The sequence below is a fragment of the Pipistrellus hanaki genome, assembly GCF_964339955.1.
Source record: "Pipistrellus hanaki genome assembly, chromosome: 14".
Lineage (NCBI taxonomy): Eukaryota > Metazoa > Chordata > Mammalia > Chiroptera > Vespertilionidae > Pipistrellus > Pipistrellus hanaki.
This window is the reverse complement of record NC_140516.1, coordinates 12,016,346-12,043,943: the sequence shown is the minus strand read 5'-3', so window position 1 is coordinate 12,043,943 and position 27,598 is coordinate 12,016,346. Positions and strand designations below refer to the sequence as shown.

The window sequence follows — 27,598 nt, the reverse complement described above, 5'->3', positions numbered from 1 at the left end:
CACACATGTGTATATATGTGTATATATAGAGAAATATTTATATAGTTATATATAAAAAAGATAGGTAATTATACATAATATATAAATCAATATCTAGGGACAAAAATAATTTGGAAAAGAAAACCTTCCATTCATAGGGCTTTGTAATATACATGTATACAGTTATCCCCCACCCCTTCACTGGTTTGAATACTGCCTTTGGTGTGGGGATCCAGGTTCTGATTGAGCCTCACCATTTTGTCAGTAAAAGTGCTTGTCAATTCACACAGCAAGCGAATCTCCAAAACTACCATGCTTGGGGGAGCAGGGCATCCAAACTCTAAACCAAACCATTCACCATAAAAACACCTTTTCAGAGATGGTACAGCTGTGACATGTTCCTCCTCCCCTCCACCCCTCTGCTGTTGGATGGGATTTTTTTTTTAAGTAAACATGTTAAATATGTATTTACCAGCCCAGGGCTAGCCCATCTGCGTAAGACTTCGGTTAAGGTGGATGGCCGGTTTGTAACAACTACCGCACTGCCTAAAGCGTGATTTGCATGCATAAAACTCCTGACAACTGTGTACTGAAAAGAGGGCATTTTTCTATCTTTCCTCTCATGCTTACTAACTGACAAAAAGAAAGAAAGAAAACAAAAGAAAAAAAATAATTATACCAAAATGTGTTTGGCTCACTGTTGTACTCTCCTCCTCCTCCTCCTCCCCAGCTCAAAGTGACAAGGAGCAGTTGCCTATGACTGCCCTTCGCTGGCCTACGTGAATTGGCTATGATTAAGAAATTGATGAGGAGGAATTTTTCCCACCAGCTCTCGGCTGTGGGACAGCCAGCGTCATGCAGCTGTACCAACAGTTGAAGGTGGTAGCTGGCTTTTGTCTCTGTGAGTCAACTGTGGCTCCATCCTCCTACATTTCGACTTATTTAGCATGTTGGCTCCTAAGAAACAATGATCTGCTGCTGGCTTTATCTTCCTCTCTCGGCACCGTGGCCCCAGCCCTCGCTCCTACCAGGCATGGGGGCCCTAGCTAATCAAACAGAGGGGAGTAAAAAGGTCCCCTGAGAATGTGTGGAAAAATACTTGCTCTTTCCGGAGCATTATTTATTCTGTACATAAGGTAAGTAATTCACCTTTTAAAAGATGTAAAAGTCCCAGGAAGGCAGTTTTTAATGACTTACATCTGATATTTATGATACATATGGCTTTTCATCCCAAATGTCAAAAGGGAAAGGAAAAAAAAATAACTATTCATATGGCAGCGTAAGGAGACAGAATAACAATTTAATATGCAATCAAACCTCTTTGCACTTAAATTAAATGACTAGAATTTGATAGATCCACAAATGGAATACGATTCTTTCCTCCACCGTGAGGGTAGAAATGCTCATCTGAACTCCCCAAGGAAGCCAGCTCTGGGCCTGAAGCCCCAGGTTAGGAGCTAAAAAACCTCAGATGTGCTCTGACAACAAGCAGAGACTTAACATCTCATACACAAATGGGGAAAGCTTTGCAAAAGCTTCGAGATCCTTCGGCCCAGAGAGTGGAAACATTCTACTGGTTGCTTGTTTCAAATAAACATGTGTGTATATATGAGTGTGTATATATAAGAAAGGTAGGAAGGAAGGAAAACAAGAACGAAATCAAAACCCAAAGCACCCTGATCATCCCGATAAGTCAGACTGCACTTTTCTTCTACATCAACTTCCCTAACTAGTTCACTTCAGGGATTGCCGAGCGCTCCGCTAATCTGCGACCTCGTTCCCACAGTGAGCTATTTAGGGCTGGAGCCTGCCTTTAGGTTATTGTCCCCCTAGAATCATAAATAACTTTTGGTCCTTCTGCTTTGTTGCTGTTGTGCTCAAGGGTTTTATGGTGGTGAAATAAAAATGACAACCACATGCACACTATCATACATATGCAAATATGTGTAAAAAAAAAAGGGGGGGGGACTACAGGGGGAAACGGGGAGAGTTACTGTTGGAAACACCCACTGGGGAAATGAGTGGCAGATACAGTTTCACACACGGTGGCAGTGGATACACATATCAGAGCCGCTCTTCCTGCACGTACTTCTGTTTGTCTCGGGACTCCCGGGACTTGGGTCGGTTCGGTCGGTTTGCTGTGGACGGGATGGAGTGAACGGAGGAGCTCTTCTTGCTGGAGGACTGGGACGAGTGGGAGGAATGGGAGAGGCTGGCCCGGGACTGGCCGGCGTTGTGGTCAAACTGCATTAAGCAGAAGATCAGGTCCGTCGGCACGAGCTCAAACTCGTACGGGGGGTTGGTGATGACATACCTGGCCGGGGAGAACAGAGAGGTCACAGGGTGAGGAGGACTGGTTGGAGATGTCACCTGACTCTGCATCAGAAAGAATCGCCTGGCTCCCCAGGTCTACCAGACCCCCTGGAAGGTGGACTGATGGTTGGTCCAAAGCCTTAAACGTTATCTTCCGAGTTGAACTAAATATTTAATCTCAACAAAGGAGACCAGCCATAAATCCTGACATCCCAAGAGGCCGAATCAATGCCGGTAATGGAAAAACCAAACTGCTGCCTGTGATCTAAGGGCCCCTGTCAACCATGTCAGGTTTGCTTCCCATCCTGAGTAGCCCAAATGCACATAGGAGGTTATATGGACTGCACTGTGTCTTTCATTCTAGAACGTTCTGATAGTCCTTGGTACACACCCCAGGATCTTTGCTTACCAGAAGGTAGCATCTTCTTAGTTTACCTTTTAAAAATCTACTTTGGTGGGGATTTGACTAAATGAAGAAAATAGAACACCCCCTTGTCCATGAGTCTTGTTTTAACTGTGCTCCTGGATGTGACCAGGTTTTCTCTGCTTCACACCAGACATGACTTTAAAAAAAAAATAATAATAATAATAACTGTTTCATTGACAGCAGTGGTTTGCAAAGTGTGGTCCTCAGGCCAGAGATATCCGCATTACCTGGGAACTTAAAAATGCCAATTCTTAAGCAACTGCACCCCAAACCTACTGAATCAGACTCTCTGGGCATGAGGTCCCACAATTTGTGGATTAGCAAGTTTTGCGGGTGATTCTCATGCTCAGTGAGCTTTGAGAACCCACTGGCTACAGCAAGCATTCTCAACCGTGCCTGTACACAGTAATCCCTGAGCATTAAACAATTTTATTTTCAGTCCAGATAGGTTAAGTCAGACTAATCTGAGTACTGTTTTTAACGGCACCCCCAGTGATTCTAATATGCAAGCAAAGCTGCGAAACACTCAGTCTATAGCACTGTTACCTGGGGTATATGTACACTCACTGATTTTGATCATTCTAGGATGTCCTTTTAATTTGGGGCTGTTACGAATTTATCTTAATACATATTAGATAAATATAACTCGCATACATTTTTCTGCTTGTGGTGATAAATATATAATTTTCTTAAAGAAATATATAAAAGAAAATGAGTGAGTCAATTAAAAATGTATTAAGTAAAAATATAAGCGTCTACGAGATGCCGAAGGATTCATTTACCTTAAATACTAGCAGAATGAAATATCTCTACATTAGGTACCAACGGAATTATCCCAGTGGCTGGAGTTTGGAGGAGATGCTTCTATTCAAATGTTTGTAATTAGGGCAGTGGTTGGCAAACCACGGCTCTCAAGCCACATATGTCTCTTTGGCCCTTTGAATGTGGCTCTTCCACAAAATACCACGGCCTGGACGAGTCTATTTTGAAGAAGTGGCATTAGAAGAAGTTTAAGTTTAAAAATTTGGCTCTCAAAAGAAATTTCAATCGTTATACTGTTGATATTTGGCTCTGTTGACTAATGAGTTTGCCGACCACTAAATTAGGGGATAGAACTCTCCTATAAAACCCGAGTTCTTCCCACAATGTCTTCACATCTGTGATTAGTAATGAAAGAAAAAAGCTTTCCCTAACCTCCAAACTCAGTGCTGGATCGAATGCCAGCAGAGTGATGTGCTTGCTGAGAGCATGTATGCAGGCCTTTGCCTTCCTAAAGGGACAGACGGGTCATGTATGTCTCTGCATTTCGGTGGGAGAGCGGAGTAGGAGTATACTCACCTCTTCGTGCACTGGCTGGGGGTGCTGAGGTGAGCATCTCTCAGCCGGTAAATCCCAAAACAAAGCATATTATATGTTTTCAGAGCTTTGCAGAACAGATCACCATAACAACCACCATCCTGGGAGACAACAGAGAGAAGCATCATTTTATCAGCTTGCAGGGAGAGGTGCAGGGGGAATGGGCCTTTTCAGGAAGGCTTGTTTTGGTGTCTCCTGAGCTGGAAGGTCTGCGCCAGGGGATGGTGGCTGTAAAAGGCAATGTGGTTAACAGCCTACACCCCAAATTGGTGATTTTTTGGGAAGCTGATAATAATGAGGTTTTCCCTCGGTTCTCTCTAGCTTTCCACTGTAAGCAGCGAGGGCTCGAAGGAGAAGGCACCTCTGCCTCACATGGAGGGTGTGAAACTTGAGGGTTGCAGATGCACGCTAGCTGGGGAGAAGACACCAGCCCGGCAAATTGGTGATTATGTGTAGCCGCAGCATGGCTGCAGTCACTGTGATCTGACCGTGGTGTCAAAGCTGCTCGAGTGATAATTAAAATCCCTGCAAGAAGAAAAGACCCCACCAGGTACGATGGCGACAGACTCTATCAGGTAAGGACTGTGTGAAAAGCACAATTTACGGTCCTCAGAGATGGCAAGAGCGGAAGGGAAAATGTTTTCCCAGGAGCTGGCGCTCTGCAGGCTGAATAACCGGAATTCACAGGCCTAATCAGTTCATAGCCACCTTCCCAGGGTCTGGAGCCCCGTGTGGAATGTGAAAGCACATTCACTCACTGGGCAATGCTGGCTTCAGGCAGCCAGGAGGCTGCAGGGAGGTATTATCATTATAGGAAGGGCACTGAAGAGGACTTCCCTGGGGATAAAGTGACTGCCATTGTCCTTCCTGTCACTGGGATTTCCATGGAGGCATATCAGAGCCCAATTTTACTATTATTTAAAGTCTTGATCCTTTTAAAATAGCAGTAAGTAGATGGTAGTTAAAAGAGCCACTAACTGCCGAAACCAGTTTGGCTCAGTGGATAGAGCGTCGGCCTGTGGACTAAAAAGTCCCAGGTTTGATTCTGGTCAAGGGCATGTACCTTTGTTGCGGGCACATCCCCGGTAGGGGGTGTGCAGGAGGCAGCTGGTAGATGTCTCTCTCTCATTGATGTTTCTAGCTCTCTATCTCTCTCCCTTCCTCTCTGTAAAGCAGGGGTCTTCAAACTACGGCCCGCGGGCCACATGCGGCCCGCAGAGGAGTCTGATCCGGCCCGCCAGGTTTTTTGGGCAGTGAGCGCAGCCGAGGTGTTACAGTAGGAATTAGTAGTTCATATAGTCCGGCCCTCCAGCTCTCTGAGGGACCGTGATCTGGCCCCCACTTTAAAAAGTTTGAGGACCCCCGCTGTAAAGAAAAAGAGCCACTAACTGTGGAAGCTGCCTTTCAAAAAAGCCCAGTCTAATAGGTCCCTGCCCATAAGTGACCTAGTATGGAATGCAAGTCAGTATCGGGGTTTCAGAAGAAATGGAGAAAGTGACCCTCTTCTTGAGGGTGTGTGCAGTGGGTCTATTGGTTCTCAAGACTTGTGGCCCCTCCCCTTGAACGCATCCTGGAGTAGGCTGGGAATACGAGTCAAGACTGCAGACTTCTGCCCCAGTGCTGGCACCGGTCCACCTGCAGCAGGGAGGGAGTGGAGGAGAGTGGTTGAGTCCAGCCTCAGATATTAGAAGACCTGCATCTGGAATTAGAGACTTTAAAGGGTCCACAGGAGATGCTATTTGTTGGGCCAGTAGTCGTGAATGCACATAATTAGTGGCGGGGTTTTGAAATCCACCAGTGCCCGGGTCCTATTCAGACACCAAAACTCAGAAACCATAGCCAGGAGTAATTTGTAAAAGCTCCTCATGGGCTATTCGTGTACAGCTGGGCTTAAATAGGTTGGTGTTATCATTATAGAAAGGTATGCCAAGGTCCTTTGAAAGTGTTCCCAGAATTGACTGCATGTTGGTGATACCTAAGGGATATGATTAAGCCACAGGCTCTGGAGCCAGGGTTCCTGATGCAGATTCCTGATAGGGCCAGTCTCCCATATCTCCGAGCCTCAGTTTCCTTAGAGTGTCTGATAATAGAAGGGCTGCCATGAGAATCCAAATGAATGATTACATGTAAAGCCCAGGGCCCCATATACAGTAAACTGTAAACATCACTTCCTATTTACTTTAGAAGGTATTATAGGAAAAAACAGATGCTTAGCTTGCCACCGTTCATTCGGACCAAGCGACTACCAGCCAGCAGGCTGAGGTGACTTCTGCATGGTACACTCACCCCCAAGTCAGCAAAGGGCCCATCCAACAGCGCCAGCTGGGCCACGCGGCAGCGGTCCCTGTTGGCCAGCGTCTGGGGGGTGCTGTAGCCCCCTCGGAGCGCATTCTCCTCTGCGATCAGAGCCTCGAGCTCCGGCGTGGCTCCTCCTGTCACCAGGGTCCGGATCAGGGTGAGGATGTTGTCGTTGAAGTATGTCTGCAAGAGATGGAGAGAGGCGGGGGAAGTCCTTCAGGCACACACCCCAAAGTCACGACAATTGGCATCCAAATTACAACTCTTCTTGGCATTCCTGTTTAAAGTTCTGGCCTGTCTCTTCAAATAATTTTATGTGGGAAGTGAAAAGACAGCAGCCTCCAATTATTCCATTATTTTTCTCTCCTACTTGGTTCTGCCAAGAAAGCCTGACTTAAAACCAATTCAGAGGATTTTTATTAAAAGGCTAAAGTCGGAATGATTGGTGTTTCCCATCATTGGTGTTGCCAGGGCTGTACATACCGCTTTCCTGTGTACCGACATGCACCTGGCCCGGGTTGCTAACCCAAGCAGGGCTGCCCCTGAGGCCCTGCTGCCCATGTGCCTAGAAGCTGCCTCCTCCAACAATGGCAAAACTTCCCTGTTGGTTGGCTCTGGCTGGGTGGCTCAGTTGGTTAGAGCATCATTGTCCCAATATGCCAATGTTGGGGGTTCAATCACCAGTCAGGGCACACACAAGAAACAACCAATGAATGCATAAATGGGTGGAACAATGGAATAGCATTCACTGTTTCTCTCTCTCTCTCTAAAAAAATACCAAACAAACAAACAAAACCCTACACAAAACGACTTCTGTGTTGGAAGGAAATACCAAGGGCATCATTAAGGCCACATGCTCAACAAATCACATGCTTTGTTACAGTCTAACCCAGAAATCAATTAAATATGCTAGAGAAGTTCATGATAAGGTATGTGTCCTGGTGTGTGCACTTTTGGTTTTTACATAACCTCAGGAGTCTGAGGCAAATACAGCTGACTAGAGAAGCTTCCTTTATGTGTACATTTGTCTCACATCTGACACATAACAGATCTGTCAAGAGTAAAACAATTGGTATTTTAAAAGAATTAGTAGGATGTCAAATAAAAGCTCAAAAGAAGACATTTGTCACCCAGCCTAATTAGGAAAAAAAAACAACCCTCATTTAAGGTCTGTACTCTATTCTCCCTTGTAAGAAGAATCAAACAGGCTAAATAAAATCCAACCAAATATTGCTGGTGGCTTTGGAGGATGTTCGTACCTTCGGGAGCAGGTTAGGAAAGGCAGCTGCATTTGTATTGGGTCGGCAACTAAGTAATTGCGGGTTTCACACATATATGGCTTCAGTTGAATTTTTAGGTTTGCAGACGTAGTACAAATGTAAAACACATTTTGTATTTGATAGTTGGCTATTCAGCTGTTAATCAGTAAAAAAAGTTTTTTGATCTGTTTTGTAGTTTTTGTTTGGCGTTCGTTGAAAAATGGAAAATCAAAAGGAACATTTTCGTCATATTTTGCTTTTTTATTTCCGCAAGGGAAAAATGCATCACAAGCTCATAAAAAGTTATGTGCTGTTTATGGTGACGAAGCCTTAAAAGAACGGCAGTGTCAAAATTGGTTTGCCAAATTTCGTTCTGGTGATTTTTCACTCAAAGATGAAAGACGCTCTGGTCGTCCAGTTGAAGTTGATGACGCCCTAATCAAAGCAATAATCAATTCGGACTGTCACAGTACAACACGTGAGATTGCAGAGAAGCTTCATGTATCACATACATGCATTGAAAATCACTTAAAACAACTTGGCTATGTTCAAAAACTCGATACATGGGTTCCTCACGAACTGAAAGAATCACAGTTAACGCAACGCATTAGCAGCTGCGATTTGCTAAAGAAACGCAATGAAAATGATCCATTTTTAAAACAACTGATAACTGGCGATGAAAAATGGGTTGTTTACAACAATATCAAGCGGAAAAGATCGTGGAGCAGGCCAGGTGAACCAACTCAAACAACATCAAAAGCTGATATTCATCAAAAGAAGGTTTTGTTATCAGTTTGGTGGGATTACAAAGGAATTGTCTACTTTGAACCCCTACCACCCAACCGAACGATCAATTCTGATGTCTACATTGAACAACTAACGAAATTAAACAATGCAGTTGAAGAAAAGTGGCCCGAATTGACAAATCGAAAAGGTGTTGTATTCCATCATGACAATGCAAGGCCACACACATCTTTGGTCACTCGGCAAAAATTAATGGAGCTTGGTTGGGATGTTTTGCCACATCCACCATATAGTCCTGACCTTGCACCATCTGATTACTTTTTGTTTCGATCTTTACAAAACTCCTTGAATGGTAAAAATTTCAATAATGATGATGATGTCAAATCGTACCTGATTCAGTTTTTTGCTAATAAAAAACAGAAGTTTTTTGAACGTGGGATTATGATGCTGCCTGAAAGATGGCAAAAGGTCATTGATCAAAATGGGCAATACATTAAATAATAAAGTTATTTAGTTCCATGAAAAAATTGTCTTTGATTTTCTTTAAAAAATCCGCAATTACTTAGCTGCCGACCCAATACTTCAGCAGTTCCTCTAACAGGCCACCAGGCTACACATAGTGGGGAACAAACCATGGAAGGGCAGGTTCCCATCCTGCTTGGCCATTGCTAGGTCTACGTCTAGGGGAAGTTGCCTGGTCATTCTGGGCTTTTCTCATTAGTAAAATAAGCACAGTCATAAGACCAAGTGTACATGCAATGAATTCTATGAGGGCTTCTGAGATCAGATGAGAGCTAGTGGGGCTGAGTTCATTTTCCTCATGGAAATATTCACAAAAATACCCACGTGATACAAAATTCCAAGGTCAAAGGAAACCAGTAGTGTTATTCAGAACCAGTCAGACCCCTAGGAGAATGTATCCTCTATCAGAGCTCAGCTGGGCAGGGCAGAGGCAGAACAAGGATGAGTAAAGGGGGAAATGATGCTAGGGTGTGAGTGTGCATGTGTATGTGTGCATATAATGGTATATGTCTATTATCTGTCTGGGTAGATTGGTAGGTACCTGAATTGATAGAGAGAGAGAGACAGATAGATGAATAGATAGATGGCTGGATGAATGGATGGGTAGATGGATGGGTAGAAGGATAAATAGACATGGTTCAAGGAGGCGAGTCAGGCTGTGGGTTCAATGCTGACCTTAGAAGCTAGATGACCTTAGAAAGTTATTTATCATTTTTGTGCCTCATTTCATGATCTGTAAAATGTAATAATAGAGTGGTTGTAAGGACTGTATAACCAAAACATGTGAGGCATCTAGACAAGTGTGTTCAGCAAGCTCTGATAGATAACACAGACTCGGGGCCGTTATAATGACAGAAATAGTCAGCTCATTCCTTTTTAAAAAATCTTTTACATTATTTTTTATGTGGGAGGAAAGCAAGGCCATTCATTTCATCGCTGAATCCACACTTCTTAGTCTGCCTTTATTCTAAGACCTAAGACCCAGTTTAGATCCCATTTAGGCCCAGGAGTGGCAGAGTGAGGGTTGGAGTGGGGACAAGGGAGGAGGGGATTGCATCCTAGGACATGGCTGCAGCAATGGGAGACAGGCCACCACGAGGCTCAGGGCACATGTACAAACATTCCCAAAGTTTTCCAAGGGACATACTTGTCCCCACTGCCAGATAGCCTCACATTAGAAGCAGGAGACCCCTCTTCAGTCTTGCAGCACATCACATGGGTGAGTGCTGGACACAGAACTTCAGCAAGAGTTTCTGAATTATAATCACCCTTTCAGAGCAAGGCCAATGGGGGAGTGTAACAGCACACGTGGTGGACAACAGCACCCCATGATCTTGTATACTGAAAAAGGGACCTCTCCTGGCTCAGATGTAGAGAGAGAAGGAAAAAGAGCCAATGTAAGTATTGTTAAAAAGGACCTCAGTATTTCAGATGTAAAGGAAAAGCATTCTGTTGACTGGTTAAATCAGTCAATATTGGAAGAAAAAAAAGAAAAAAAATTGTTTTGAAATCATAATAAATTATTTTAAAACTAGAGAGTATCTAATACTAACAAGTCATAGTTGAGATGACCTAAATATTTACTTAATCAATATTAACTTAATCAATATTTTATGTAAGGTCTTGGGATCAAACCTGCAACCCAGGCATGTGCCATGGCCAGGGTGGCTCAGTCGGTTGAGTATCATCCCATGTACCAGAAGGTCACTGGTTTGATTCCTTGTCAGGGCATATGCCCATGTTCCCGGCTTGATTCCCAGTAGGGGGTGTACAGGAGGCAGCCATGGATGATGTCCTCTGACATCAGTTACTCTCTCTCCCTCTCCCTTCCTGTCTTTCTAAAATTAATAAAAATATGTATATTTTTTTAAAAAACACAATCCTACTTAGAAAAACATAGGTGTGGCCCCTTGGCCTCTAACTGTTGATGGTTCTCGGTTCCTGTAAGTAGACCGAGCAGTGGGCTTTGAGGAAACCAACAAATGCTGGGGAAGGGCCACTGATTGCAACCTGGAACTCTGAGCCCGCAGCGCCATCTAGCCACTCTGTGGAAGCCCCTCTGCCAGCCTGTCTCCAACACGCCCGCCGGAGCATCTTCCTCTTTTTATTTTTTTACAGTGTAATTACCAGAGCTTATGTTTCACAGTTAATGCTGTCAAGGCTTTTAAACTAATTGGTCTTTTATAGAAAATTTAACTGAAAATTAACACATCTTTTAATAACATTGCCTTAACTTTAATGGCACTTTGCCTTTCGTTTATAATTGCTCTAAAATTGTCATTTTCCATGTCATAGCTGCCATTTTTTATATTTCCTAGTTTTCATGGTGTGGATTTTATTTTTAGTATTTTTCTTTCATGAGGGATAGAACTATTTGATTTTTTTTTTCCGACCCTGGGCCTGCCTGGTCCAACGTGACAGAATGGCATGTTCTGAGCCCAACAGAATGTACTACTGTTCGCCACGCTGACAACTCCCCAGCTGTGCTGCCCGGCTTGGAGGAGTAACTTACTTGTAGTGGACCTTACTTCACTTAGCTTGGGCTCCCCGAGAACTTGGTCTTCTCTATGACACAGTTCAGGGGTTCGGACCTTAATGCAAGTACAACTAAGAGAGTCAACCATGTGCGTCCAGCTTCCCAAGGTCACATTCTAAGGCTAAGGGAGTATCCAAAGGTAGCATCCTCTAACTAAGACTGAAGTGTCCAAGCACAGACTTAAAACTTGACTGGATGTGGCCTTTTGTACTCAGCCTGCGTGGTGTGGCTGATGGCCAGGCCTGTCTGACTGCGACCTGGTATCCTCTCCCAGGTCTACCACATTCAAACCACAGTGCTCTTCACTCCCCCTCAGACAAACAAAGCCCACATCATCACTGCTCTTCAACCCTCGCCTTTCTTTTGCCTGGGAAAATGAGGCTCCCCCATCTCTTCTGACTTTTCAGTGCCAGTGTCAAAGTTACTGCCCAAGGCAGCATAATTCTGACCACTTTGGCTAAAACAGGGCTCCATACCCACTGAAACGCTTTCATGTGCTTCAAATCAGCCATCTCTGCCTGATGGTACTCATGTCCTACTCGGTTACTGCTGCTTGGATTAGAATGAAGGTTGGAGCAATGTGAGGGCTGGTCTTCACTTTTTTCTTCTCTGCCTGGCATCCATTGAGTAAGCCCCAACGTAGTGCTTAATAAGAACAAGCACATATAGAGCTTGCCATGTGCTAGGTTCTGCACTAGTCACTTTACATCCTTATCTCTTTGAATCACCTCAATAGTCCCATGACATAGGGACTATTATCAGCCCACTTTACAGATAAGAAAGCTGAGGCACAGAGAGGTTAAGGGAACAGAGATGGTACATTGGGGATGCTGGGAACAGCATCCAAGCAGTATGGCTCTTGAGTTCATGACTTTTCTTTCTAGGGAGACTCCCAGTGGAACTCAAATCCAGGATGAGGATGGGGGAAGTGGTAGCAGTGGGGAAAAGAAATCTGGATATCCATGTGCCCATTTCAGCTCTAACTACAGAGAAGCTTCTTTTGTGTGTGTGTGTGTGTGTGTGTGTGTGTGTGAGAGAGAGAGAGAGAGAGAGAGAGAGAGAGAGAGAGAGAGAGAGAGCAGCAAGTTGGTGTTCTAAAAAAATATAATTTTTAGTCATGATCTTCTTAGAGGCATGAGCCCATGAGCATAATTATTCCCTCTTGCCATGTGTTTCTGCTGTGGATTTGTGGTAGAAAGCCATGAGGCCATGTCTGCAACATCCCTATCTGTTACAGGATTGCCTGTGATGAATCAAAACATTATTTTAACAAATGAAGCAGTAAGCAGCAGGAGTGGAGTTATAAAGGACAATATTCAGGGGATGTTTAGACACGTGATTAAATGGCAATTCTAAGAGGTGTGCTAGGAAAGAGAGAGCATCATCTAAAGAGACGTGTGTGGATGTCCTGACGAGTCTGTAAGCGAATGGCTGCGATGGACGCTTGCCTCTGGCTCCTGCTGCTTGGAGGAACCTCACTTTCTCAATTTATATTTCTGTCCACCCTGTCTTGGTACTTGACTCTCTCTCTCTCTCTAATTAATTAGGGTTGGAGTGGAATGCAAAGAAATCACAGATAAGATTTTATCAGAAGGTGTAGATCCAGTGCCTCCATCCCCACCCCATGCCCAACATGTGTCCCCTTGGCTGTGTAGAGCTGAAGTTCTCTGAGGCTCAAAACCAGCTTTATTCCTTGGACCCAGAGCTGGTTTCATGGGTGTGTGGCCTGTGTCATCACCCAAGGTCCTTGCTCAGAAGGGCCCCTCACTTGATTTAATATTGCCACCATTTTGAAATTCTTAATTATTTATGAAAAAGTGGCCTTAACATTATATAAGCTAGTCCTGCCTAGCATAGACTGAATGTCTGGTATATCAAAACATAAATAATTTTATAAATTTTAAAATTTTATAATAATTTTATAAACTTTATAAATAATATTTAGTAATGTATTTACAATTCTGAAAATAAAAATAAACAGTTTAGTTATCTCCTAGTGAGAACAACCTTCTATAATCTCTCTAACTAGGATCAGAAGTAAAACGACATTTTCAAAGAGACGAATTACAGAAATCTACTGGAAACGAAATTTGGAGACTGGAAGGACCATTGCAGAGAATGCCGTAGTGTAACAAGCTTCCAGCATTTGTTCTGCCTGCTGAAGGAGGCTGTCCCCACTGAGCCCCACATCCCCAGCAGGCGGTAAGGCGCGGCTCAGTATGCTCAGGCCACCAGGAAGACCACAGCCTGGGAAACCCAGAGCTCTTCCCTGGGGACCACTTCCTTTCCTTCTTGGCTTGGAAAGTGGTGGTATGGCATGGAGCCCAGTCAGCCTTAATTCAGATGAATGCTGTTTTATAATTATTTTTAAATCCATAATTCTGATTTTTAACTCAGATATACTTGCAGTTGGACCACATTCAGCAATATACAATAACCTAAAAAAATCTTTAAAAGCTTTATTTTTTTTCTTTATTCAAATAGAGGTCTTTCGGGGATAGTCTTTGATGAATAGATGAGAATAACGCATAATTAGCATATCAGTTGTATAACTTGTTCAGGAGAATAGCCTTCTTAAGCTCTTTAAGAAATATATGTGTATAAAACCTCTCTGAGTTATGTTTATGATCTTAATGTGTTCAATAAAACTCCTTTTCACGGATTCTCCAAAGGTCAGTGTTTATCCAGCCTATGTCTGCATTTTCAAAAATTGCGAACTTGAGAATTCCAAAATATAGAGACTTTTCTATATAATAAATAAAGACACTCGGTGGGAACATGTCACAGTCCGCAGGTTATGATCCATTCAAATGTCTGCTTTTATAGTTCAGGATGGCTCCATTAGCTGGGACCTATTTTTCAATTCTTCTTTACTTTTAGTCTCAAAAGTGAATAAAACACTGCACATCAAGTTATAGAGAAACTAAAGATGCTTTTGGTCCCTCCACTCTCTGCCACCACTCTAGTCCGCGCAGTTGGGATCTGGCCCTCATGTCAGGTCCTCACTCCTGGTCCTCACGCACAACTTATGACTCAGTGACTGGCACTGACCTAGGAGTCACTCTTGACACTTTGTTCTCTTCATGTTCAATCTATTCCCAAGTCCTTTCAATTTTACCAACAAACACCACTGAAATCTACACAACTCCCTCCTCTCTGCAGCCCTATCTTAGTCTGAGCTATGGGAACCTCCTACTCAGACTGCCTGCTGCCACCCTGCCTCCTCAACCATCCTCCATACCCCAGTCCAGGCAGTCCCCTTAGAATGTACACCTGATCAGACTTTCCAACTCCAAGCCCTTCGTCCCTCCTCATCGCTCTTTAAATAAAAAGACCATCAGGCTTGGTGGCTCAGTCGGTTGAGCATCATTCCTTGCTCCCAAAGGTTGCTGGTTCAATTCCTGTTCAGGGCATAAACCTGGGTTGCAGGTTTAATCCTCAGTTGGAGCACATACGGAAGGCAGCCGATGGATGTGTCTCAAATCTCTCTCTCTCTCTCTCTCTCTCTCTCTCTCTCTCTCTCTCTCTCTCTCTCTCTCTCTCTTCTCTCTCTCTCTCTCTCTCTCTCTCTCTCTCTCTCTCTCTCTCTCTCTCTCTCTCTCTCTCTCTCTCTCTCTCTCTCTCTCTCTCTCTCTCTCTCTGTCCTAGGATGAGGATAAAACAAACAAACAAACAAAAAACACAAAACAACCTTGCCTTGTCCTTCCATCCCTCTTTCACTGTGGTTCACCAACACAGGCTTTCTCTGGCTTCCTTGAGATTGTCAGGTTCAACCACCCCAAGGCCTTTGCATTTGCTTTCCTCTTTGGGGGATACTGTTCCCCACAAAATCTCTCCTCTTTATTGCTCAGATTTTGATATAAAATGTGTATTATTTCTTTATGGAATCTCTCTCCAACCCTGAGACAAGCCATGTGCTCACCTATATTTATTCAGAGCCTTCCTTGAACCTTCAAGAATTTGAATCAACGTTTATGTGCTTGATAATTTGAAGGATGTCTGGATCCCCTTCCAGGCTCCACGGCCACTCATGCTCTAGTCCTGTACCCCCTCATTCAGGAGGTCTCCACTCCTGGATCCCGCACCCACTCACCGCACTCATGAGAGAGTCCAGGACGCTGACGGCAAATGCTGTCCCACAGGCAAATGGCTGCGTGAGGTACAGTTCTGTGTCGGGGTCATCGTCATCGTCTTGGTCCAGAAACTGAACATTAGTATCGTTCACTAGAAAAAGCAGAAATAAGAATTAGCTCAAAAAGAACGCCACACGGTCAGCGAAACCAGAGGAAGAGTAGGCTAGTGATTTAGAAACAGCACGGTCACTGGAAAGGAAAGCATGAGAGAAGCTGTGGATGGGTCTGGGGGTGGGGCCGTGGGGCTCAAGGGACTTCTCCTCCTGACTGTTCCAGATTTCGAGGCCCGAAGGGCAATGCATTCAGGCAGGCTTGCCCCATGGCAGGCTGCAGGAGGACCAGCGGACAGTGCTGGCCAGTCCTTTGGTATAGTTTTGGAATCATGACCGAAAAACACCCTGCCGTGTTTTTTGGTAGCCAAGCCCTTTGAGAGACGGACAGATTTCAAGGATGAGTAGCCAGGATTAGCCATGCTGGATGGTAAGTTGAGCCACAAGGAAAAGAAAGCAATCTATTAAGAGTGAAGAGCCATTGGCCGGGAGCACAGCAGAGGCAAAGAGCAAAGAATTCACCCGCAGGCAGACACAGCCCACGCCCTGCCCCCAGATCCGCCTGGATAGTGGCTGGTGTCCCCAGCCCTGAATCTGGGGGACACCCCGCAAGCCATGCTCATACAAAGGTGACCCCACGTGGGGTGTTTGCGGGCTGCCTCCAGCAAGCAGCTCACAGAGACTTGCTCTGCATCCGGGGCCTCTGGGATGCCCACGTTCTCCCTTGCCTCTCCTACACTGCTGTCTTCCCTGCGCCTCAGCATCTGCAGCCCTGGGTGCCCTCAAGGACTCCTCCGGCACGTGCGTGCAGACTGATGGGCTGTGTCACTGAGATGCCTTTAACTTATTAAAGATGGAATGACAAATTAATTTCCATTCCCATCTTGACTTCAATGATCAGTTTTGCAGAGCAAGTAGCAGCGGGGGAAAGACTGTGGTGGGAGAAGAGAGCACTCGTGGTTTCTAGAATAATTATTGTGCTTTTAGGAAAAGAATAGATTCGATTTCCTTTTTTGGATTCCTTTCTAAAGTATCAGCAGCTAATTCTCTTTCCTAGAGTTGTTTTTCCCCCCAAAGTAATATTTTGTTCTGGTATGTAAAAAAACACACACACACACACACACAAAAACCCCACAATTTTTTTCTAACTTCTGTTTGTGTATTGTATGAATCAGAATAAATGATAATAGGATTGAAAGCTAGGCACAGAATTATGTTTAAATGACACTTTCCCTAGAGAAAGATTTTAAGGCGGGGAAATCTTAGCTCTGGTCTTTCTCAGTTTATCACATCCGGGTCCCTGTGGTCTCAGCAGCACTGAGCCACAGGCTTGAGGGTGAAAGTGCAAGACTCAGGGTCTGACAAGCAGGCTTTGGCTTCAGGCTCTGCACTAACTCCCTCTGTCCATCACAGCACACCTCAGTTTCTCCCTCCGCAGATGGGGCATGACAGCCCCTCTTATGAGGTCCCCAGGACACCACTCAGCTTGGCCAGCATATTGACAGATGTCAGCTGCTCTCAGAATCGCCTTTCTGACACTAAACCTTCAGTCCACCCCTTTCGTCTGGAAATCCCCAACTTTCAGAAGCCCATAAGGCCTACTCAGGGATCCTACCAGGGTCAACTCATAGTTTCCCCGCTCCCTTCATGTACCCTCAAGCATGCTGTGGGTTGGCCATGGTTGATTCTTCCTACTTTGTGAATCAGAAAATGTGACCTGGGACAACATGCAGAGGTCGTGGTTTTAATTACTTGTCATAGCTCAGGAGGGAGTGTGTATGGACACCCCAAAAGGAGGAGTGTCAGTTACCTCTTTTCATGATGATGAGGAAGAGCCGGTACTAGACTTAGAGGGGAAGTAGCCAAAGCAGGGAGAGGTGACACTAAATTTTCAGTGAGCTGGGGTTTGAGTCACTGGTAACAGACTTAGGGTGTGAGCCAGGGTTCAGTGAAAATCCTGTGCACAGTTCTGGGGTATCCAGTCTCAGGAGGAGGACAGCCTCATCCTATGTTACAGAACAGTCATTATGCAGGTGCTAAGAGGTGATTAAAGCAATCATCCCAATAGGTGCAAGGTCAAATTCAACTGGGAAACAGGCAGGTTGAACAGCTTTTAAATGGTCCTTCCTGTGGGACTTCTAGGGGACTTGGACTCACCACCATTGACTGGAACTCTCCAAATGGGTGACGACTGGAATATACCACACAATTTTAAAAGTTTGTTTGACCTTGGCATCCTCTGTGGTTCTCAAATTGCATTTGGCTGGGTTGGAGTATGCAGAACACATCTCAAAACATATAGTAGGCAAATAGTAAATGTCTGTGGGGGCTGGGGAGGGGAGGTGGTCAGAGAACGATTGTATGATTGCCCAAGGTGGTCTGACCACTAGAAAAATCGGGCTTAAAGTCGAAGGCACAGGCAATGGGCATCATGGGAACATGGGAAGTTCTCTGAGCTAAAGGGAGACATCTGGTGAGGACAAAGGCCTCAGGAGACTCAATGATGCTCATTGAAGGCCTGAATTGTTGCCTCAGATTTAGGGCATCAAGCTGTTTCTTTTCTCTCTACTAATCACACATCAAGATGTCCTGGCTAGCTGGCAGCACATGAATTCCAAATGGGAAAAGCAAATCCTAAGTGAGAATTCTGAAGTGCTCTGAAGGCTTCTGAGATGGACACGTTTGCATGGATTTCCCAGCCAGAGGTCGGGCCTGCAGGAGCTCCTTGGCTCTCTGACAACACTAAGATTTGGGGCTGACCATTCCCGAAACCAAGGCTCCCAGCCAACTTCTCTAAACAGGAAAAGACACCTCTTCCACCGGCGAAAACAAAAAATAGTGTGATCCTCCTCGACCCGAGCGAATTTGTCCTGATAAATAGCCACATCTACAATAATGTGGTGCTGAGTGGTGGACAATTTATCCCTTAACTCCTAGACACCTTGCAAGCACGATTACTGTGTTAAAAGCTGCTCTTTTATTTTGAAATATATTTGGGGGCCAAGAAAATGGCATGTTAGTTTCATTTGTGAGTCATTTGAAGGCAGGTGCTCCCACCTCTCTGTCCAGCCCTCTGCGGAGCAGCACTTTGGCTGTCTCTATTTAGAAGATCAATCCCCAGTTCTGAGACCTGCTGCTGACGGGTGCCTTTCAGAGGAATTAACCAAGTCATGGGCGCCCGTGCAAGGGCCTGACAAATGCAGTCATGACCCAGCCCTTCGTCTTCCCGATTCAGTCCACTCTGAATCTCCTAGAGCAGGTTCTGGGCCAGCAGGGAGGAGTCAGGGCTGTGCCCCCCTTGCTGCTAACCTCATTCTTGGCACCCTTCCTGAAATCTGCTTCAGAAAGAAAAGGTCCCCTAGGAGCCTGTTGCTTTTTTAGCTTCAGAACCAGAGCTTCTGAGAAAGGGCCTCGTGCGAAAGAAAAGGCAAATAAAGTCAGAATAAAGGAAAATAAACAGCTGGAGGGAAGGCACTATCTTAGGTTTCTTATCTTAAAATTTTTATATTTTTCCTTTGGCTTCCTCCGAGAGCTGTGAAGACATGTCAGTCAAGCTGACAGCGTGTTGGAAGAGGAGTGTAAGGGAGAAGGCGGGAGAGCAGGGACACACGTGGAAAAGAAAAAAAAAAAAAAAAGAAAGAAAGAAACGAAAAAGAAAAAGAAAAAACCAAAAGGCCCAGGCCAAAGAAAATGCATTAGAGCAAAGATGCTTTGAAAACAACTGCCAGGTCAGATGGGTGTGATCAAAGATTCCCTGGTGCCGTGTGGGGGGAAATCATTAAGAAAGGCCAGAACAAGACAGTCGATTCCAACCAGAGCCACAAATAAAACGCATTCAAAGCAGTGCCATGGGGTAGCCTTTCTGTTGCAGCTGGCGAAATAAAAAAACAAGCTGATGACGGCTGGGAACACCAACAACAGAACAAAAGAGATACTGATGTAAAGGAAAACAGTGCTTCTTACCCAGTTCAGTTATCATTAGAATGTGCGTCCCACTGTTTTTTTCCTGATTGACTGATACCAAAGGCAACTTGCCAGGTTTAGCTAATTGGATACAGCGTTTAAGGGTTGGGGAAAGGGAGTGGAGGAAAGTACAGAAAAAGAAGAGAGTGAGGGAATAACAGAGGAAACATTCTAAAGTAAAGGGACCCGGGACCTGGCCCATAGGTAGGTGGCATTTATAGTGGAAGCAGGGAGCGTCATGGCCAGGTGAAAAAATGGGATTCCACTGGCCAAACATCGTGGCCCTCAAATCCCCATCACTTTGGTGCCCGAGTGGCATTCACTGAACATGGCCTTTGTCTGAGAAGTCCAGTTAGGACAGATTAAATGTAGCATTATGGCACACTAGGCCAACACTTCTCCCCAGTTTTCCAAATGGGGTTTGCTTAGAGCAGGAACTTTGTGCCTTGGTGGAGGGTTCTGACTATAGGAGCTGTCCAGAGGTGTTTCCCAGGAACATTACCAAGAGTCCATGGGCTATCCCTTTTCTTCCTTCTTCTCCTTGCCCTGATTGATGCCCCGGTTTAAAATCCATCATCACATATTCCTTTGAAAACAGTGCTCAGATGAAGGAAACTGTCTATTCATCTCAGAGGAAACAGATCAGTTTTGCCTTTTGCTAACCTGATATTTCTACACATGCTTTCTTCAATCTCCTCTAAACAAATCCCACTAGAGTCTACTATCTTGAAGGAGCTAAAAACAAAACAAAACAGGCCAACCTCCTCTTATCTGACATGGTTGGAAGAGAGAACCAAAAAGTCTGCCCATGGCTGCCATTCACTCCTACCTAGTTCAGTGATGATGGGGATGTTGACCCCAGTTGTGATGGATGGCTGACGCAACACCCCATGCACTGGGCTGTTGTCCGGCGAGGTTCTGTCCATTCCCGGAGGTGTGAACCCTGGTGGGAAGGAAAAAGAGAAGGGAGAAAATTCAGTTTTGTGGAAGATTTGGAAATCATGAGAGTTCAGGGTATATACACAATTTTTAAAAAATGTAGAATGTGCATTATTTATAGGTCAACAATTCGCACTCCCAGATAAACTCTGTTGAATTGTTTTTAGAAGAACAGAGTAGGAGACTATTGGAAAAAATTGTAGCCCACTTTGATAGTTCTCTAAAAACCAGTCTCTGCAACAATTGTTGGTCTTGCTCACAGAGTTTTGTCCCCCTCTCTATGCAGGCACACGTGAGAATTACAGCCCAGGGCCTCCTTGAAGTTGGATGTGACCAAGCAACTTAGGAAATGTTCTGACCTATGGAGAGTGAACAGAACCCTGCATATCATCACTTCTGGTACGAATAACCCACCGCCTGTCCTCCCAGACCATGGCAACCATAGAGAAGGCTGGGAAGCAGCCCTGGACAGCAGCCCAGACCCACAAAGCATTCTGAGTGAGGGAACAAGCAATCTGTATTGCTTTAAGACACTGAGATTTGTTTGTTGTCAGCACAGCATGACCTAACCTATCTTGTTATCATAAGCCTATTGATTGCTTATTCTCTTGCCAACGAGGCTTACCTAGGTTTTTGACACCATTTTGGCCAAGGGGAAGCATTTGACAATCTGCTTGGGGGCTTTTAGGGGGTGTTTCCTTGCTCTTACAAAGAATCACATAGGAAGAGAGATTCTCTTTTAATCCACTGGAATTGCTTTTGTGCCTGCAGTGCCTGGAACTGTGGCAGCTAACTCATAACTAGGATGGGAACCAGCTGAGGACAAAGTCAGATTAATGATATCAGCCTAACTGAATGATTGAAAGACAGAACAACAGGAAGAGCAGTCCTTGAGTTCCTAATGAACCAACTCTGGAACCCAAAACCAACTGACCTCAGGATTTCTTCCTACTGGAGATTTCATACACATACACATACACATACACATACATGTACACATACACATACATACACATACACATATACATATACATATACATATACATATACATATACATGTATAGAATATAATTATATGTGTAGAATAATAAGATTTCATATAAATTAATTATATATAAATTTTATATAAATAAATTATATATGTAAACTATATGATTATATGTATATAAGATTTTATATAATTTCATATAAGTAAATCACTTATATAAACTTTATATAAATAAATTATATATAAGCTATATACATATCTATATATATCTATATATCTATATATCTACATATCTGCATATCTATATATAAAATCTCCTGTAGGAAGAAATTCTGTGGTAAGATGGTATATATATATATATATATATATATATATATATATATATATATATGTGTGTGTGTGTGTGTGTGTGTGCCTTTTGTTTATTAGTTGCTTTTTAAAATTAGTTGTTTTTTGTTTTTATACTTGCGACTAAAATCATCCTGACTGATGCATATGCCACTTGCTCAGAGTGGACCCGTGAACTTCCCAGTGTGCCTAACACAGAAGTGGGCACAGTGAACTTGAAAGTAGCCTATTTGGTTTATGATTTCTGTGGTCTGGGTTTCTTTGGGTGTCAGACCCAAATCCCAAGTACATAATAGGATGAGCTTAAGCCAGCTACAACTTCAAGATTAGTGAGGGTGAGAAATTGTCCCAGCTAGGCTGAATGGCTCTTTAAGGATGTGCACAGACACATATGAATATGAGACATTCATTTGCCTCATACATTCATGCAGTGAAAATTAATTTAACCGAGACAAGCATGTGGCAAGTGGGTACGTACCTCAGCTCTGTGCTGGCTGTAAGGCCCCTTCTGCTCCTCTACCTTAGAGGCCAGGCAGACACATTCACTCTGGTTTTTCTTCTTTGCCCTTGAAGGACTGCTATGTGGGCTCATCAATGAGTTAGGGATTTACAGACACAAAGTCACTTGTTAGGTTCCCAAGGACAAAATTCCAAGTAGATTGCGTGGCCAGTCTCCCCACTTACTCTGCCGTGATGTGACAAGATGGGCTTGACTCTGGCATGATGCTGTGCGTGACTCCCTCTCAGGAAGGAAGTGACAGGGGCTCACTAACTGCCTGTTTGGGAGGTGCGTGATGCGCGAAATGCCAGGAAAAGATAAAAATGTTTGCCTATTTCTTGCTCTTCCGTATACAAATTTCATGCTATTGAATGCCATACTGACAGAATGAAAAAAAAGTTTTATTTACTTTTCATTCCCTGATTGCATTTAATGATTTTCTTTATATGGACACACTATGTACCGGGTAAGTCATTTTCAATTGCATGGTAGTGTCCACCTTTCTGAACTTTGGAATGTGTGTGTGTCTCAGCCAACCCCATAATCAAGAACATGCATGTAGAATGCCAGCTGCTTCCTTGCCCCTGAAGAGTGAAGGGGAAACTAAACTGTTTTCATCAGAAGTTTCGTTCAAAAGCATGAAAAACTGCAAGTGACAGCTGCACACATACAGTGAATGTGACGTTTTTGAATTTCTTCAGCTTGACAAGTAAACACCTTAAATCGGCAATGCTATATGCATAATACATGGCCTGCATTTTGACATCCATCATCAAATGCTGACTTGAGAAAATACGGGTTTGTACGTCAAGGAATAGCACCATCAAGCAGGGAGAAATGCGGGTCCCATGGTATTAGGAAAACTGTATTTCATTACTGAACCTGCAACGAGCCAAAGTGTCCTTTTATTTCATCTTATTTAAAAATCCCATTTGCAGCTGTGAAAAGACTCAATCCCTTTGCATGAAACCTTCATTTAGAAATGACATGCTTGCTTCAAGGGCCTCTTTCATTTTGCTTTCATATTCCATTTTCTCCTCCAGTCACCAAGCCAGGCTCCATTAGCATCTGCAAACTGACAAACTATGGTGGGTGTCCACAGACACCTCTCCATTAAAGGTCCCTCTCTCTCCTACACATGACCCCAAGGACAGGGTGCTCTGGTTGGTAGGAAAACATCAGCGACTTTAATGTCTCTTTCTCTTTGGATACTTTTCAAGTCACACATTTTTAAGGGTAAAAAGAAAGACGAAAGACATAGACTCCATCCTCCTCCTCCTCCTCTTAGGTGTAGATTGTGTTAAAGATGAACAGAATTTATGAGCATTGTTTCTCTCACACAGTCCTAATATGGGAGCATTGTGGTTGAAATGGCAGATTCCTTAAGTGATCTTGGAGAGAATGGAATTCAGCCACCTTTGCTCTGGCTGGCTTGGCTCAGTGGATAGAGTATCGGGCCTGCGGACTAAGGGGTCCGGAGTTCGATTCCAGCCAAGGGCACATGCCTGGGTTTCGGACTAGGCCCCAGTGGGGGGAGTGCAGGGGCAGCTGGCCAATGATTCTCTCTCATCATTGATGTTTTTATCTCTCTCACCTTCTCCTTTCCTCTCTGAAATCAATAAAGAAATATATTAAAAAACAAAACGAATTAATCCACCTTCCATCTGAAGGGATGAGACAAGCCCGCCTTTCATACCACTAGATGTCATCTACCCCATTGGTCAGAGCAGCAGTTGATAAAGGGACAGGTCCAAATTGTGTCCAGGTCTCTGAATGCCTTCCGCCCATTGTTGTTTGCAGCAGTGGGCACATGGTTGGTTGAACTTTAATTCTCTCTCTGCAGGGACATGGAATAAACTATAGGGATTCTACACAACTAGAGAAAGCGAAGCTGGGAAACACTCACTAATTAAACCAACACTTGGGAAACCAATTTTAGAACAACCACTTATTTCCCCAGAATAGGTGAGTAAAAATGAAGACAGTGGAGAAATGAAGTGAAAAATTCTCAGTCAGGAAAAGAGTCAAGTTCAGTGATCTATAGCTCTGGCTCTTCCTGAGGTGGTCTCTGGATTATGTAAATGTGTCTCTATTGTTCTCTGCTGGTCGTGGACACGGAAGGCAAGCTTTGAGCTAAATGTGGCCTCCAAAGAAAACCCGATTTCCTTAAATTGAAGACCCCTCCCCTTTCCAATCCTCAAGGGCAGATGTGGCCAGCTTAGGTTATCTGTCCTATACTTGTGGCAGAGGCATAAATGGGCCCAAGCGGGCCCCTTGCCAAGCATGGTCGTTCCCTATGCTGTATGAGAACTTTAGGCCAGAGACTGGGTTTTCTATTTCTTTGAACTTTCCAGGTTGTCTACAGAATGCTGGCCAATAAAGAAGAAACAGAGTAGGCTTTATGGTCAAATGTCATGAGTTCAAACTCTGCCTCATCCACTAATTAGACACATAACTGTAAGCATAGCACAAATTTTCTTCAAGCACCTGATGCTTTGTCTATAGACTGAAAGTATCTCCTATATCGGGTAGTTGTGAAGATAACATCAAATAGTGTGCCCAAAACATTTAGTGCAGCCCTGGCCACTGTCCTCAGTGGTTAGAGCATCAGACTGAGCACCAAATTCTTGGTCAAGGGTACATACTTACACATCTGGGTTCACTCTTGGCCCCCTGTCAAGGTGTGTTCAGGAGGCAACCAGTCAATGTGTCTCTCTCACATCAGTGTTTCTCTCTTTCTCTTCAGCTCTCTCTTCCCCCTCCCTCCCTTCCATTCTCTCTGAAAAGCAATGGAAAAAATATCCTCATGTGAGGATTAACAAAATATAAAAAAGTAAAAACATTTAGTGCAATGCTTGCTATAAAGCAAGTACTCAAAAATGTTGACTACTGATATTAATATTTTACTAGGTACATGATAAATATTTGTGGATAGGCATAGCATTTATCAGCATCCCTTCTCTACACATAAGAAACTGAGGTAGCTTTTGGTAGCTTTTGTTTTTAAGGATAAGGATGCTCAGTCAACTTTATTAGAGAGGGGAAACCTCTAGCCAAAGAGCCATACAGCATCAAGCATGTGGTTTTCATTGGTTTTTGTTTTGTATTTTATTCATTTATTTATTTACTTATTTGGAGAGAGAAAGAGAGAGAGAGAGAGAGAGAGAGAGAGAGAGAGAGAGAGAGAGAGAGAGAGAGATTGGAAGAGATCCATCAGCCACCTTCAGCATGCCCCCTACTAGAGATTGAGCCCACAACTTGACCTGTGCCCTGACCAGGAATCAAACCAGCAACATTTTGGTGCATGGGGCAGAGCCCAACCAACTGAGCCACACAGGCCAGCATGGATAGATTTTTTTTTATAAGGAATTTTCCCATAGAGAAAATCATGGGAAATCAATGGAAATGCAATAAGCAATGTGATTAAAAATATAGCCCAAAATATGTAAGGAGGATTTCAGACCCGGGGACAGAATGTATGAACGGTTCTTACTTCCTTATAGCAGCCCCAGCACCTGTCTGGAGTGTTTTATTTAACACACAATCTTCCACTTCCCATTTCCACAAGGGCTATGCCAGGGCTAGCAGCACTCAGCCTCTGCCAGGGAAATTCCTGGAAGGTTAAGTGACCTTTAGTTAAATTAGACAAGGAAGTTTCAGGATGGCTTTGAATTAAAGAATTTAATACAGACACTTGACCTGTTCCTAAGAAGTGCAAGGAGAAGAGACACTGGAATAAGAAGGTCATCAAGGTTTTATTAATTGTTTTGGGTACTTGCTGCACCCACCCACACAGGCACAGCATCTACCGGCACCATGTGGGTGCAAGCAGAAAAAGACAAGATCTATTGCAGAAGGGTTAGAAAAGGGCGCTGGGGAAATGTAGTCCTGAGTGCACTGGAAAAGAAGACTCAATGTCAAGGAAAGACAACAATGTAGATCTAGATGAAGATAATTGAGAATGAAGAAGGTGGGCCTAAATATAAGCTCGAGGAAAAAAAATAGCTAACATTTATTGAGTGATCACTATGTACTAAATTCTGCACATATAATAACTTTAATTTGCAAAACCATCCTATGTAGATAATACTATTTTACAGTTGAGGAAACCAAACACAGGGAAGGTAAGCGATTTGCTACAGGGCAGATGTAGAGATTAGCAGATGTCAGATTTAAACCCAGGTGCGTTGTCTTCAGACTCCTCTCAGCCTCACACCAATGTTCCTTCTTACTAAGGGGCAGAGCAGTACTGAGATTTTTCATGAGCCATGCTCATTTATTCCTAACAACCCCATGAGTATAGGAATTGAAAACATTCCCAATTTGCAGATAATAAAAATAAAATTCTGAGCAGTCTGATAACTTCATCCAGCATACCCAGGTGATAAGTGGTGGTGTCCGACATCAGAGCCCACATATAACGGCGCTCCATGATCCCTGCCCTCTGAGTGTGATGGTCTCTCCCTCCACCCTGGCAGGCAGGTTTGAGGCCAAAGCTAGTGTTACTCTTATATTGTTTTCACTTTCAAAGAATAAATAGATCACAACGGAGACCCACTGTAGTTATGCTGAACTTGCTTTGGTATCATAGCACTCACAAACTCAGCACATATAATAAATGCTTTATTACAGTACTTTTCCATAGAGGAAAACACAAAGTACTTTCTAAATCTTCCCTAGTTAAGTCCCCAAGCCCTTCCAGGGAGAGAGAGATGAACATTCTTATCAATCATGTCCCCTGGAATAGATGGAGAAATGAAGGTAAGTGCCTCCCCCACCCCCAAAGATTTAACATAAAGGTATTGGTTCAAAGGGTGGGCCGAATTATACTTTCTCATGTGCATATAAATGATGGTTAGAAATCCATATGCTATGTTAAACTAGGGAAATAAATTAAGCCGAGTCATCTAGGTTTGCTGAGACAGGTATTCAATATGACGTTGTAAAAGGGAAAGATCACCGTTAAAAATGATCTATAAAGACATCTTAAAATCAAGAGAAACATCTCATATTACATCATCTATGAGATGAGTTAAATTTCCTCTTAATGCCAGGGAAAGCCAAATGTCAGATGAAGTGAAGATCAATAAAAATATTTTGATAAGTAAATGCAACAATACTATTTAACACATGATTGGCAACTGCTAAAACATAAATTATCCAAATTTCCCATTGCTGCTTATGGGAAAATTATGCAGATTAGAACTTGATTAGGCTTATATCATGAGACTAAATTTGGACTTT

At 43.7% G+C, this 27,598-nt stretch overlaps 1 protein-coding gene across 15 annotated transcripts in view; it reads right to left on the bottom strand.

Moving 5' to 3' along the window:
- The window catches only part of KCNMA1 (potassium calcium-activated channel subfamily M alpha 1), a 669,950-nt gene that overhangs the window by 11,931 nt on the left and 630,421 nt on the right, over nt 1–27,598 (bottom strand). For 8 of the 15 annotated variants that reach the window (XM_084903669.1, XM_084903660.1, XM_084903668.1 and 5 more), the window contains 6 exons: nt 20,410–20,523; nt 19,581–19,661; nt 15,528–15,658; nt 6,362–6,556; nt 4,058–4,176; nt 2,069–2,293 (listed from right to left, as the gene is read on the bottom strand). In XM_084903669.1, coding sequence (XP_084759795.1) covers nt 2,069–2,293; nt 4,058–4,176; nt 6,362–6,556; nt 15,528–15,658; nt 19,581–19,661; nt 20,410–20,523 — 865 coding nt within the window. The remainder of the gene's footprint in view (nt 1–2,068; nt 2,294–4,057; nt 4,177–6,361; nt 6,557–15,527; nt 15,659–19,580; nt 19,662–20,409; nt 20,524–27,598) is intronic. The other 7 variants (XM_084903671.1, XM_084903662.1, XM_084903676.1 and 4 more) reach the window with 1 other exon arrangement.